The following is a 15145-nucleotide window of genomic DNA, read 5'->3' on the forward strand; positions in this document are numbered from 1 at the left end:
TTAATCGCTACACAGAATCTATTTTGTCCTCTTCACACAATGAATTTTGTGAGAAAGAAAATAATTAGTAATTCTTACCTCTTATGAAAGGATGAAGCAGTCCAATGACATCCAGGAAAAGCACATTCACAAAGAGGCTGAGGCAATGGAAAACATTCATCCAGGTGGAAGCGCTCCGCACGACTACCAGCTTCCCACTATCTCCCTCTCCCTCTCTCCCTCTCTCTCTCCTCAGCCTCCAGGTCAGGAGCCCTGCTAATCTGATTGCTCTAATCTCCCAGCTCAACACAGGCGGGCAGAAAAAGACAACACTCATCCATTCTGAGGCAGAATTAGGGCCATACCAGTTAAGGAACGCTGGAAAAACAGACTTGTCTGTGCTTGGGTGGACAGGTGGACACTATATCTCCAAAGCTTCAACATGAAACACCTGCAAGTTTTACCAGCTCTGTGGTTTCAGCCCAACACCTGCAAAGTTAATCAAGCTGCTCAGACTCAAGGGCTTGTTTTAGTTCTGGTGGCGTCTGAAATGAGTCACTACTCTGAGCAGCTCAGCCAGGTAGAGCAGGTGGCAGGACTAATGAGTGGCAAACAGAGAGTGAAGCCCTGACAAGTCCACCTGAAACACTAGAACAACTTCCTTTTAAACTGTTTGGAGGTTAAAAAACCAAGGGTATTAAATGATATCCTCCTAAGTGGTTTTTTTTTTTGGTTTTTTTTAAAATATAATATGGATTTCATTTTGACCATTTCCACAGATTATTTTGAAGAGGAACATGCTTTTATTAATGTATTTTCATCTTTTGAACCAAAATGATTATGTAACAAGAGGTGACTTAAGTTTTTTTAAAAACAACCTTTTTGTGAAAGGTAAACCCACTGTAAACAAATTAAGCTGTAGCATTAAAAAAAAAAAAAAAAAAAAAAAAAAAAAAAAAACAAATTTTATATAAAATTTTTTACATAAGGCTGACATTACGCTGTCATTAGCATGAATATAAGGTGTTATGAAGGCTGTCGTTATGTGTCGTTTGCATCTTTAAGGTTAGGTGGAGGGATCTAGTGGTGATAGGGTGACGAACGACACTCAATGACAGCCTTTATGACACCCTATTAATGTTAATGACAGGTGTCATGACATAATAAAGACAGCGTAATGTCAGCCTTATGTACAAAACTTGAAATAAAGTGTGACCGACAGTAACGGTTAAAGACTCATGAGCCCAGTACTGGGAAGGTTACAGGGTGCCTGTACTAGCTATGCTAACAACATTAATGGGTTAGCAGGAGAGAGACTAGACATTTTGGTGGAGAAGACCGAGAGGATATTCTAGTGAATCAGAAGAGGAAAATCCTCCAGAGATGTACGCGACGGCAGGTCATTACAACATTGTTGCATCACCTTTGGCTTATTTTCGTGACAACGGCCTTGAGATGACTGTGCTGCATTTGGTGCTATATAAATAAAGTTGAACTTCTAACTCATGAAGAAGATAAGATGGTGCCAAGCATTACAAGCATGTATTTTCCAATTGTGGCAGCTTTGTAAATACATTTGAATAAGTTTAATTACCTAAACTTCTAGTCTTATATAAGGCTTTTAAAGGTTTAATAAAATTTGGGATGTACAGAACAATGTAGACACAAACATGGAGGAGTTGGGAGTCATGTCATAATGACAGCGTAATTATGTATAAAACTTCAAGGTAAGTGGTACTGAATGGGTCAACACTTTCCAGATTACAGTTCATAACCATAATCTGTCCCAATATTTGTGGCAATAAAGTGCATCAGGTATAAGTTATTGATGAAGGCACAGCATGAGGAACACTTTAAAGTACACATTTAATTTGAAGCAAGAACTGTTGCATGTCAGTTTTCATATGTACGGGAACATAAAAGTGACAAAGTCAAATCGCTGGGACGAACCATTACTGACGTATACACAAGTACAAAAAACAGTAAACAGATACATATGGGTTACAGTTTGAAGATAGATGTACCACAATAAAACACCCGACTATAAACACATTTGATCTTCAATATCATTCATAAAATCTTTGTTGTAAGAGAATAGCCTTTGGTTTTTTGTAGAGCAACATACAGACTTCAGAATCAGAATCTGATTTGAAACATTAAGGCAACGCAAGCTTACAACCTGCTTTAAGTGCATTAAGTGTAACAAATGAAACAACGAAACAGAAAAGTGATTGGCTTACAGATAGAAGTCAGTCCACTGGACCGCAATTTGAACATGAAATGAAATTATTCCTTTAACTATTACCTTTAAAATAATGATTCCAGGTTAACGGTTGACACAATGACTTGACCTTAAAGAACAGAATATATTAGCATGTTTCACAGGCCTCCAGTTCCACTCCTTCCAATGTTCACCTGCTACGCTCTATGGCACAGATAGGTTTTAATGTTCCGATACAATACAGTTTTTTTATGCTGTCAAACAAAATGAGCCTCTCTGTGTTCCAGCTCCTGCAGCCGGCGAGGTCGCAGTCTTTGGTAAACGGGTTTAGTCTCTGAGGGGCTGAGGTCATCAGGGCTGCTGGGGGTTGGAGATTGTGCAGGAGAGGGGCTGGAGGAGGTGGAGACCCCGGGGTCGATTGCACTGTCGGTGGAGTCCTGGGTCTGGAGTCGTGTCTGTGTAGGGCTTGTGAGCATGACGGGGGGTGAGGTGACTAGCGGGGGGTTGTGAGCTGTGCTCATGATGGATGAGGTGGTGGCGGTAGTTGTGGTGACAGTGGTTATCGTTGTAGTCCAGTTTGGAAGGGTCCTTGCTCTGTTAGTGACAGAAACCGGCGGTTTATAGAATGTACCGGGTGGGGGCTGCAGGGTCCTCGGCGCTCTGAGTGTCAGTGGGAGGTTTGGTAAGCAGTTGGACTGGCGACCTACGGTTTCAGAGTTGTTTTCCCTTTTAGAGGTTGAAAAGGGTTTTACTGGCACAGTGTAGGAGTTGCTGGAGAACATAGTGGTAACAGTACTGGTGCAAACAGCAGAGTTTGTGGTTGCAGTGGAGGCAGTAGTGACAGGCAGTACTGCTTTTAAAGGCTGCACTCTAGAGCTGAACGAGGGCAGGTTGGCCACGATCATAGCGGTCCTGGGTGTAACATCATAGTGCCTGTACTTCCTGTCCCATGTTCTCCTGTGCATAGCCTGGGAGTCAATAAAAGGTGTGATATAGTAGGTGCTAACCCTGGAGGAGCCACTGTGACAGGCCTTCTCCAACTCTGGCACCTCCTGTATAGTGTCAGAGATGCTGTCTCTCTCAGCCACGCTATCGGCTGCGTTGCGATTATTCCTCTCTCGGATCTGAGCGGGGGATGGCAGGCGTTCCAGAGGCATGCTGACCGGCCGGGACACAAGTCTGGAGCGCTGAGGCCGGAGGTGGATCTTCGCTGCTGGGTTGGAGTCGGTGGTGCTGGGTCGACCGAACACTAAGGTGGACCTCTGGACATCCCCTTCACTGGAAGTCTGTATCCCATTGAGTCTGTCTGAAGCAGCTTCTATTGTGTCCCTCCCAGGCTGGACCTCCTCCACCTCATTCAGGATATGTGAGGATGGAATTACTGATGAGTACCTCTTGTACACTTTGGCAGTCTATGATGGAAAAAGGACAGATTATGTCATCGATCTCAGAATCAATCAAAAATAACGGTAACACTTCACTTGAAATTTAAAACATAAGACTGACATTACGCGGTCATTATCTGTCATCAGCATGAATAAAGTGTCATGAAGGCTGTCATTAAGTGTCATTCTTTACCCTAACCCTAACCCCTAAGTCTAACCCCTACCTCTACCAACCCAAAAAATGCCAACACAGCTCCAAACGTGTCATAATTGTCATAACGCCTCCATGACACCTTATTCATGCTAATGACAGATAATGACAGTGTAATGTCAGTCTTATGTATAAAACTTCAAGTAAAGTGTTACAAAAATAACTAGTGCTGGGGAATGATTGGAATACTCAATCTCAATACTCCATTTTAGAATTTTCATAAATACCAAATTAAGTAAAGTCATTATATCAATAAATGCATTATTCATCTATTTCTTTTATTCAGGCAACATTTTTTCAGGAAATTTGATCTCCTGACCCATTTCGACTGCCAACTGTCAGTCTTCCCCAGAGGCATCTAGTGAATAAGACTGACAGTTGGCACTCAAAACATGTCAGGAGATCAAATTTCCTGAAAAAAATGATAAAGTTGTCAGAAAAAATTAAACCTTAACATATTATTTCAAAAAAGAAGACAAAAAAAACTTTCTGGAATTACTGATAACAACGGCCGTCATAATAATAGTAAAATTAATTGTAAATATTGTAAAAAAAAAAAAAAAGTAGTCGTAGGTAGAGGTAATAGTAGTAGTAAAAGTAAACATGATAGCAACAAGTGGTAAATAATAGTAACAGTAGTTGTAATAGAAATTGTAATGGGGTACAAATAATAGTAATAGCAATATTAGTAGTGATAGCTATAGTAACAGTAGTAGTTATAGTATCAGTAATAGTAATGATTAGTAGTAATAGCAAAAGCAAGAGCAGTAGTCACAGTATGAAGTACTACTATCATTAATACTAATGGCAGTAGTAAGAATGTAATAAGTAATAGTACCAGTAATAATAATAGTAATATTAGTGGTGATGGTGATAGTAGCAGTAACAACAAAAGCAAAAATAGAAGTCAGAGTAATAAGTAATAACAGTAATAATAATTGTAGTAATATGTAATAGTAATAAGTAATATAAGCATAATTGTAATAGTAATTAGTAGTTGTAGAAATTGTAATAGTAGTGGTAAAAATAATAGTAATATTATAAGTAATAATAGTAATGGTGTAACAAAGCATTATTAGTAATATTAGCAGTAGTATTTATAGGTGTGTAGTCCTCCTTACATCCTTGATGTCGGTCAGTGAGGCCGAGTGTCTGCTCAGTTGTTGCACCTTCTCCTGGGGGGTGAGTCTGGGGGACGCTTGGCCTGTGCTCATGGTGTTTGGGTCGAAACCCGGCACATGTGACACGTCGAATACAGTGAGGAAGTGTCGCACCAGCAGCTCCACCATGAGCGCCTGGTAGGGATAATCCACCAGTGAGGACAGGGACACCTCAGCGTCTGTCTGCCGGGGCTTCACCAGGGTGGGGCCGAAGATGATGCCCAGGTTGCTCGCAGTCATTTTGTTTTCTTCAGCCTGTTCAGCAACTCTATGGGAACACAGGAAAACAGTCAGGTGAACAGTTTCCCAACTTATTAATGGAGTTTTTTTCTCTTATTTTTTTAAACAAACTAAACTAAACTAGTCATTTAAGATACTACCATATTCCCAGTCATATATGGTGAGAACAGCTACGTTTTCTATTTAAACTGGCTTACAATGACACTGGTAAAACTTTAATTGGAGGTGTTTAGTAGTGTGCACACTGGAATAAATGATGCACATACAACCCGTCCATACTGACACTGTACTGTCAAATAGTCAAGCTGTTTATTATCATTTAAATCATGATCTGAAGTGTATCAAAATTAATATTTTGGAGGTTTAGATATTGATGTAAAAACATGTAGGATTAGTTCATTGTTTTGGGGATTTAATGCAGTTATTAATTGTATGTTCACAATAGAACGGAGACAGTGGCTTGTAAACATAATCATAACCACTTGATTTTCTTCACTTTTTGCCACATTACAACCACAGTACATGTGATTGTATTTTATTGGCAAATAGACCAAAACAATGTGTCACATAATTGTAAAGTCGAATGAAAAAACACATGGCTTTTAATTTAAATTAAGTCTTGAGCCCCCTTTACTTTGATCGTCCTAAATAAAATCTAGTACTTTAATATGCAATGTCTATTATTTTCAATGCTACCTATAAATGTATGCAGCTGAAAAGTATGGCTATAACCTTGGGGAACACTGTTAGTGTATTGGCAAACACACTGTCATCATTTGTCATTGTCAGTTTCTGCCAGCAACATAAAAACACCAATTATGAAAAGAGCATGTGCAGGGTGATGACTAGCCTCAACACTTACTGGTCCTCCTGCCACAGTGACACAGACTTCACCAGGTGTTTTTTTATTTATTCACTAACAGGAAATATAAGGTGGGTTTAAAACATCGTTAGACAGATTAGTTTATTAATACACCATACCAACATGATGATGTAGAGCACATGTGGATAACTGGCACAATTTTTGTGCCACCACGAAGTAAACACACAAAAAAAACTGAAAAATGCAATACAGAAAATTAAAACAAAAATATCTGGTGAAGGAGAAATAATCGATGCATCCACAAAATAACTGAAAAATAAAAAACAACATATTCCGCAAAAATGACTCAAAACAAAGACAACAACTAAAATAAACAGAATAATAGAAAAGTACACAAAAAGACTCTTTATAACGACAACAAGAACACACAAAACAACAACAAAACTACAAAAACCCTTTTTCATTTCCTATATTCATGCTCAGACTGGTCATTATTCTAAATGCTGATAAAAGTTGATATTGTAGCTGTTGGACCAGAGAATCACAGTTGAATTTCCCCCGCTGTGTAAAAAGTTGCCCATCTCCTATGTAGAGGCTTGAGGTTTCAGTTGACACCTGTTACCTGTGTAAGTGAGCAATAAGGAAGCGTAGAGTCCTGTAGTTGGCAGCTGGAAGCTTTCGGAGCAGGTCTCTGATCTTGAAGATGACACTTTTCATCTGGTCGCTGGGTCCAATATTTTGTCCAGGTTGGACATTCTGACGTTGGTCAGCTTCCTCTACGATCACCCTCTGGCACTCCTTGGACAACCCGATGATGTCGTTGTAAAAGCGATAGAGGATCAAAGGCTCTGGTAGCTATTCAAAAGTCAAACATGAAAAAGTATAAGCAGTGTTCAAATAAAAGGACGTTGTATTAAAAGCTGCTGGTACAAGATTTTTTTCATCAGATAATTCCAAAGTGTAAGCTTCACTCATGAATAAATTATAGCTCATTTATTCGGGGGGAAAAAGATATAGAAGGTTGAAATTGCTGCTTCAAAGTTTGTTTTCAATGAGTCAGGTGAATTCAAGTGTTTGGTAACACTTTACTTGAAGCTTTATACATAAGGCTGACATAACGCTGTCATTATCTGTCATTATTCATAATAATACTAATGCATTGGATTTTATATAGCACTTTTTCATTGACACGTCAAAGCGCTTCACATTGATGTGCATTATTCTTTCACTCCACACATGGTGGTGGTAAGCTACTATTGCAGCCACAGCTGCCCTAGGGCAGACTGACAGAAGCAAGGCTGCCATGGTGCGTCATCGGCCCCTCTGACCAACACCACCACTCACATCACACTTTCATACTAGGCAATGTGCCTTGCCCAGGGACACAACAATAATGACTTGGCAAGAGCGGGATTTGAACTGGACGACCTACTCTACCACTGAGCCATGGTCATGAAGGCTGTCATTAAGTGTCGTTCGTTAAATTATGACACCTTTGGAGCTATGTTGGCATTTTTAGGGTTAGGTGGAGGGATGTAGTGCGGTTAGGGTTAAGGTAATAAAATACACTTAATGACAGCCTTCATGACACCTTATTCATGCTAATGACAGGTGTCATGTCATAATAATGACAGCATAATGTCTATATATGTATAAAATGTCAAGTAAAGTGTAACCAAGTGTTTTTACATTAATTCTGATATTACAGGGAATACCCAGAACAAACTAGAACAAAACTGTTAATGAATCCCTCCTTTGGTGAAAAACACAAAAAAATGTGGCAAGAATGGAGCAAAAAGTAAATGACGTTCCATTCATTGATCTATGAGGCCAATAGTATAATTTAATAAAATTTAATTTGATTAAAAATTATCGTGCGTAACAGCGTTAAACGTACTTGTCTTAGGTAGAGTTTGAGGACGTTGCTGATGTCGTGTGGTGACAGATCAGACAGCTCAACCAAGTCCTTCCCATTCTCAAACGCCTGACAAAGCTTCTCAACACGTGATTTGGCTCCATTCACTCGATAAATTCCCTGTGGAAGGGGGAAAACCCTCAGAATAAATGAAAGACCTTATAGAAACATGGACAGATTTAATAAGATGTGAAGAAAAGAACAGAAATCTTGCCTTGATGTTAAGAGCCCGACTCTCAATCTCAGATGTGCACTTCTTGATAATAAAGGGAATGCCGTCCGAGCTGTTCTTTGCAGCTTGGGTAAAGTCGATACCAAACAGTTGCAACCTGCCGTGTAGCTTTTTATGACCGCACTGAATGGCAAGGGTTTCCAGGCACTTCTTATGGCAGGCCAAAGAGCACTAAGGAAAAAGAGATGTGATGAAGAGCACAGCAGAGGAATCGAAAAGTGTATTATTATGGTATTTTATTCACCTCCTCACACTCGGCACCATGGAAAACAACCAGACTGTCACACTCCCTGCACTTAGACGGTGCTCGGAGTTTGCGCAACTTATGAGTTTGCGCAGCTTTGGACATTTGAGCATTCCGGAAAGGACCAGGAGAACTGGCTGTCTCCAACACCATCTCCGCCAGACCTGGGGAAAAATAAAAAATCCAGTCCAGCTGGTGAGAAAAGGTATCTATCTTTTTATCAGCAGCAATAATAAACAGAAACAGAACCAAGGTCAGAGCAGCAGTTGGAGATTTGCATCTTTATTATTCAAAAGAATGTAGAAAAAAAATCAGACTTCCTTTTCCATTACTATGGTATACACACTGATTCCATTCCAACAGCCTTCTCATACTTTACTGAGATATCAAACAAAAGACAAGCTTTCCAGCGTTGGCTCACGGTGAGAAAAACAAACACACTGATTCCACACCACACTGATGCAGGAAGTATAAACTGGAATCTTATGCTAAAAGCAACACGACCTCAAGCTGCGCTGCTCCTCTTAGTGTGAGAACGTTTAACAGAAGCTAAATCCACCGTCTCAAACAAAACAAAAGAGTGTCATAAAGTCAGTGCAACGGTAGCTCACCATCTTTATTACCTTCTTTACTTCCCTGGTTTATAAACAGATACACAAACAGGCTCTTTGCTACTGCAGACCTCTAAAGGACACGTGTGCATCCAAACATGTGTCTCTTACCGTTGTCTAAGGGAGATGGCGGAGATGGATCCAGATCATCAGCTGATGACATGGTCCCAGTGGATGGAGTTCTGGGTAACCGTCTCTTGAAATCACCTGCAGACAAGCATTCATGAAGGTTTATGAAGCAACGTTTATTCATTACCAGCAAAAACCTCAGTCTGAAACGAAGACAATCAGGCTGCTTTTGTCCCGATTTGACCCCTTTCCAACAAAAGATGGCAAACGCCAGATTATTTTAGAAGATTATCCTGTGGTTTAAGTTATGTTAAGAGTGAATTTGTCCCAAGAATTGGCTATGAAACAGGTCTGGGCCGACAAACATAAATATTAAACCTGTTCAATATTTATGACCAAAACTTCTCATGTCTGTGGGGAAAGCTGATGATTCCAACTCATGGCCATGTGATTTGTGACGTGGATCAAAATGTAGCCAATCAAGAAGCAACCTGACTGAGGAACATGTAATACTGCGTTCAGGCAACTTGGTATTTGTCTATTCCGAGTAAAAAATTCCGAACTCCAAGTTCAGCCACAGCACATCAAAATTTCTTAAACATGACTGACCGGTATAATATTATAATTTATTCTGACTTCACCAAGTAGGAGCTTGGACTTCAGGTGGTGTTCCAAGTCGCTTTTTAGGCCGGGCTACCAGACTCAAAACGCCACTCTCTTTCTTCTTCTTCTTCTTCTTCTTCTTGTTGTGTACACTAGTTAAAATCGCTACTTCTCTGTTATTCGTGCGGATCAAGCTGAAATTTGGTGGGTATAATCTATGGATGTGTACGCATTGACGCTTGGAGCCAGATTTTTGATTTGGGGCACAGGAGGAAAAGAAAAAGAAAACTAAAGTCGATTTCTCATTTATTTGCGAGTCAAATATTACGACGGTTGGTGGAACCGAGTAATTGGCACAAATTACGGTAATATATAAATGGGGTCCATTACCCTGTACATGTCACGGGGGCACCGGGAGGACCCCGGGGGCCCCATTTTTCAAATGACTAGTCTTCCGGTAGTTCTCGTTAGATCAGAATGCAGTTTGGTATGAATACTCACAGAATAAACATGATAAGATGCTCGAAGCCCTTTTTTTGAAATAGAGTAGGGAGCCTGGGGGCCCACCCCCCATTTCCGGTAATTTCCAAATTTATAGGAACATAGTCGAGTGATATATAGTTTTAAAGATAATTCAACGTAGATTACGATTAAGCCTCGTACAATTTGATTAGGGGCTCGAGGGGCCCATCCACCCCTTTTTAGGAAATTTTCATTTAAGTTGTTTTCACATTGATTTGTGAGTCAAATATTGCAACAGTTGATGGTACCGAATCATTGACACATACCAATATATGAATGCGGCCCATTACTCCATGTGCCACGGTGGCACCGGGGGGCCCCATTCTTCAAATGACTACTCCTCCGTTATTGCTCATTGAATTGGGCTGTAATTTGACATGGATATTCTATGAGTGGATGTCAAGAGCCTCTCGGAGACCATTTTGAAAGGGGGGGATGTGGGCCCACCCCCTTTTCCGGTAATTTCTAAATTTATTGGAACATAGTCATGTGATTTATCATTTCAAAGGCAATTCATTGTAGATTACGATTTTACGTCACACAATTTCATTTCTTTTACTCAATGGAACCGAGTCATTTCACTGAATTCTCTGGAAGGTGGTATGTGCTATTTGGCTCGGAGACGTTAAGCGGGCCCGGCCGTAGTTCATCAGAACTTATTTAAGTAGGACGTCGGAAAATTTTGTTAGATTTCGTTTGATCTTGCAAGGTTTCTGGTTGGAGGAAGATCGGCTGTTAAATCAAAACTGTTCTACGCCTGATTTTCTATCTTCATGTGTAGAGTCTTCTACACATAGAATGAATGTCTCTTCAGAATCAGAAAATCCTTAAAGTTAGACCCCCTGGTAATAACTTATTCAGTGCAATGACTTAATCCTAAAGAGATCACTGGTCCATCAACTAAACATTTAAAACCAAACTATCTTATCTTACCAGGGCTGGCGGTTGGCGAGTCCATGGATCTGGACTCACTGCTGCCTCCAGCACTCTCTGAGTCACTGCACATCCCACACTGGCCTCCTGGACCACCAGAGGTCCAAGCTCTCATCGGGGCCTGGCTTGTCAATGCTGAAAATACACACACACCATGTAAAAATAAAAAAAGCATAAATGCAACAGCAACAACAAAAGATAACTTAATCACAGCTGTGAAAGCAGATTGGCGAGAGACATTCATCTCAGACAGCTAAAAAAAAAAATCACAAGTCAAATATACTTTATTAACCATTTAGACCATTTCTATTTCTACTTCTTCATCTCTGGGTAGATTAGGATGACTCAGATCAGAAGGTGAGTCTGTCTTTGGCTCGTATTAAGAACCAACTTTACACAATGATCAGAGGTTGTAGTAAACTAGCCAAAAAACACAATTCTCCACCATTAGGGTTTCTGCTGTGTGCATGTATACCTTGCAAGTCTATGCTGCTGTTGGATCTTTGCTCTCTCATCCTTGTATGTCGGTGCAGGACATTGTCCACTTCGTCTCCGCTCAGGACGTCGCAGGAGTTGATGGATGCCCGCGACAGGTTGCCGTGAGACGAATGAGTGCTGCTCACTGACCTTTTCTTGAATACAAACCTGGAAAAATATACTTGGCATTTAGTATTTTGATGATGAAATTGGCAATAAGAGAGATTTTGACTGTATTCAGGATAATATTAAAACAAGACTGCAAAAATTTTACAGGAGCTGAATCCTGTCCATCTTTTTTATAAAACTACTAAGCAACTGTTTTGTCCTTCACTACCAATTAGCGTCCATATTATACAACACAAATTCTTCCTAGTTTGTCGTCATGCTATTGTTTACACTAAGATTGGAAACCTAGACTTAAATTGCCTCAGCCTCAGCCTCCCACAACATTCATGTCATATTTAAAAAGCCTCAACTTTGAGTTGGATTCAAGCTTGTGCACCAAAAGTATTTTCAGCTGAACATTCTGTGATTCAGTCCCTCTATGAACAAAAAAGGTAGTAATTTACCCATAACTCTGCCTCATGTGACTGAGGCCAGTACGTGGTGATTACACAGTAGGTTCAGCACTGTTTTGAACGCAACACTTTTAACAACTTATAGTAGAGTCTTACAAACAGCCACAAACCAGAGCCAAACTCCCACGCTCGCAATCTTCCCCCTGCATTCAGCCTGCGCCGCAGATATTTCCTGAGGAAGGGCAAGAAATTCAACACTGGCTCTGTCTTTCCTAAGTTCTCTCTCTCTCCCTGCCTTGCTCTCTTCCTCCTCCTCTGACTCAGAGTTACCTTCGCTGACAAATTAACAGCGCTTCTTTAAAAAAATCAGTGGTAATCATATTTATAAAAAGCTGTTGGCTATAAATGTCCATGTCCAACATTAAAAAGCAGGATTAATATTAGCATCAACAGATCAAAGACAAAGTGCTACAGCAGGGTTGTCAAACTTAAGGCCCGTGGGTCAAATTTGGGCTGCCAAAGCTTTCTATTCGACCCACGGGAGGATTTAGTTCAAAATAAAAATTACAAAGAAAACATATCATTATCACTTGATGGTTCAGTTGAAGACATCTCAGTTCCTCTAAATTCACAAATGAAATTATTTTGTCTGACATATGCGGAAGCCTGCAATATTTCTATGCTCATTATTTAGGGATTTCATCACAAATTGTTTGCTATAACTACATTTTTCTTCAAAACTTACTATTTCTCACAAATTGAAAATTAATACAAAATTAAATTATGTAAATTGAAAAATCCTTAAAGTCAAATACTAGACATTAATATGATTGCACTGTGCTTAAGGATGTTCTAAGACGCATAAACTCAGGGCCTGGCAGCCGAATCCGGCCCTTTGGAGCATCTAATTCGGCCCACAGGAGAAAATAAAAATGACAGAGAAAACATAAATCATTGTGTGAAGGAAACTAATATACCAATATTTGAAGGGGTTCACAGTTTTCCCAGTGCTTATATCGCATGATGGCAGTCATTTTGAATGTTAAACTATGGAAAAAAAAAAATTAAATAGAAATTTGTCACAAAATGTAGGACATTTTAAGTGAAGACCATGCTGGTACTGATATTTGTCACTTATTGCTTGGATATTGTCGGTTTCTTACATATTTTGTATTTTAAGTATAAAATGAAATTTGACACCCCTGTTCTAAGAGGTCAGTCACATACATTGTCTACACAGTGAAGAGCAACTTAAGGCACAATGATCATCTGATTACACTTTTTTTCCTCAAAGCAATCTGCATTTTTCTGCAGATCAAACTGGGCTGTAAATGGCCCCTTATTTTGACAGCCCTGGGCTAGAGTACACAGTAAATTATGATCTGTACCTGGTGTTGTCAGATGCAAGGGAGTCGGAGAAAAGATGCTCTCTGGGCAGATTTTTGGGAAGGTTACGCACGAACTCGGAGTAACATTCTCCAGGTTCGTACAACTTAGCGCCGTCACACAGAGCCTGTAGGTGAGCGGGCAGCGTCACAGTCTGTGCCTGCTGCATCTGAAACCAGTTCACTGTCACCTAAAAGCAATATGAAATAGGAACACTTCAGATATCACAACCTTTTTCTACAAAAAAGTGTAGTGATCCTCATTTAGAGTATTTAGTAATGTTACCCATTTGAAACTTCAGAGCAGATCAAATTTAAGTCTGTATACATACGTATGGGGAGAGATTTGTCTCAAAATTATTCACAAATATATCCACAATTTTCAAATGTATTTTTCAGATTTTTCACAAGCGTAATTTGTGTCGATGACATTTCTGAAAAACACGTGAAAATCTGAAAAACACGTGAGAATCTGAAAAACACATGAAAATCTGAAAAACATGTCAAAATCTAATAAACATGAAAATCTGACCGAAAAACACATGAAAATCTAAAAAGAACACATGCTAAAAATGCGCTATACAAATAAATAAATAAATAAATTTGGCTAAAATCAGAAAAACACGTAAAAATCAGAAAAACACATGACAAAATCTGAAAAACGTGAAAATCTAAAAAAACACGCGAACATCAAAAAAACATGTGAAAATCTGAAAAACACGTGGAAAAAAAAAACGTGCAAAAATCTGATAAAACGTGAAAATCTGAAAAACCTAAAAATTGTGGATACATTTGTGAATATTTTTGAGGCAAATCTCTCCCCATACATACAGTACATGTGGGTACTACCCAACTAAGTACCATATTTGCCGGGCTATTGAATGCACCGCTGTATTGGCCGCATCCAAATAAGTTTTCCGATAAAAATTCACATAATGGCCGACCCGTGACATCGGCCGCACCCTATTGGCTGATGAGGGAGCCCTTAAAAAGACTCGGCCAATTAGAAAGGGCAGGTAGGCGGGCTGTTATACTCAATTGTTAACGGAGGTTTCCGTGTATTTCCACGTATTCTGACCAGTTTTAACGGATGAGTTTCCATCTCTACATTAATTATCCTCCTCATTGTCCCACATCTGCATATCAGTCCATTTATAGCTTTTTATGGTCACTCTTTAGTGGAACCAGACTTATGCTGTTTATTGTGTATTTCTGTCATAAACCAGCTGATTTTTACTTTATCCGGAGTGTTTCAGCGCTCTCTCTCTCTCAGTGTGTGTCAGTTACGTCAACTGTCAACTTGAGTCAGTGCGTGATAAACATAATGCAGTGATTTGACAACTTTATGCTGTTTATTATTAACTTCTATTAAAAACTCGCTGAGATATCTTACATCTTAAACCTTATTGTACTGTTTATATACTTTTTGCACCGTAAATGCATACGAGCGCACCGCTCCCCAAACTTCAATTTATTACCGGTATTTGATTTTTATTTAATTAAACAATCAGCAATCTTATTTTATATATAAATATAAATAAAAACAAATATTGAACAGATGTATGTCTTCTGCTGTCACTCACTCCCATGCAATTTCCCTCCACGATCGAACGC

At 39.5% G+C, this 15145-nt stretch overlaps 2 protein-coding genes across 3 annotated transcripts in view; both read right to left on the reverse strand.

The window, feature by feature from the left end:
• LOC114478769 (retinal-specific ATP-binding cassette transporter-like) overlaps positions 1–169 on the reverse strand; it is a 74028-nt gene extending 73859 nt beyond the window's left edge. The window contains exon 1 of the mRNA XM_028472026.1: positions 79–169. The gene's annotated coding sequence lies outside the window, so the exon portion shown is untranslated. The remainder of the gene's footprint in view (positions 1–78) is intronic.
• Positions 170–1826: 1657 nt separating this feature from the next.
• Positions 1827–15145, reverse strand: part of LOC114478757 (rho GTPase-activating protein 29-like) — a 46791-nt gene continuing 33472 nt past the window's right edge. The window contains exons 13-22 of one of the 2 annotated variants that reach the window (XM_028472009.1): positions 13535–13722; positions 11624–11793; positions 11149–11283; positions 9133–9228; positions 8411–8574; positions 8149–8337; positions 7917–8054; positions 6642–6874; positions 4918–5224; positions 1827–3612 (exon numbers count right to left, since the gene is read on the reverse strand). In XM_028472009.1, the coding sequence (XP_028327810.1) occupies positions 2458–3612; positions 4918–5224; positions 6642–6874; positions 7917–8054; positions 8149–8337; positions 8411–8574; positions 9133–9228; positions 11149–11283; positions 11624–11793; positions 13535–13722 (2775 nt within the window). In that variant the 3' untranslated portion in view covers positions 1827–2457. The remainder of the gene's footprint in view (positions 3613–4917; positions 5225–6641; positions 6875–7916; positions 8055–8148; positions 8338–8410; positions 8575–9132; positions 9229–11148; positions 11284–11623; positions 11794–13534; positions 13723–15145) is intronic. The other variant, XM_028472010.1, reaches the window with a different exon arrangement.

Source organism: Gouania willdenowi, chromosome 17, assembly GCF_900634775.1.
Source record: "Gouania willdenowi chromosome 17, fGouWil2.1, whole genome shotgun sequence".
NCBI classification, from domain to species: Eukaryota; Metazoa; Chordata; class Actinopteri; order Blenniiformes; family Gobiesocidae; genus Gouania; species Gouania willdenowi.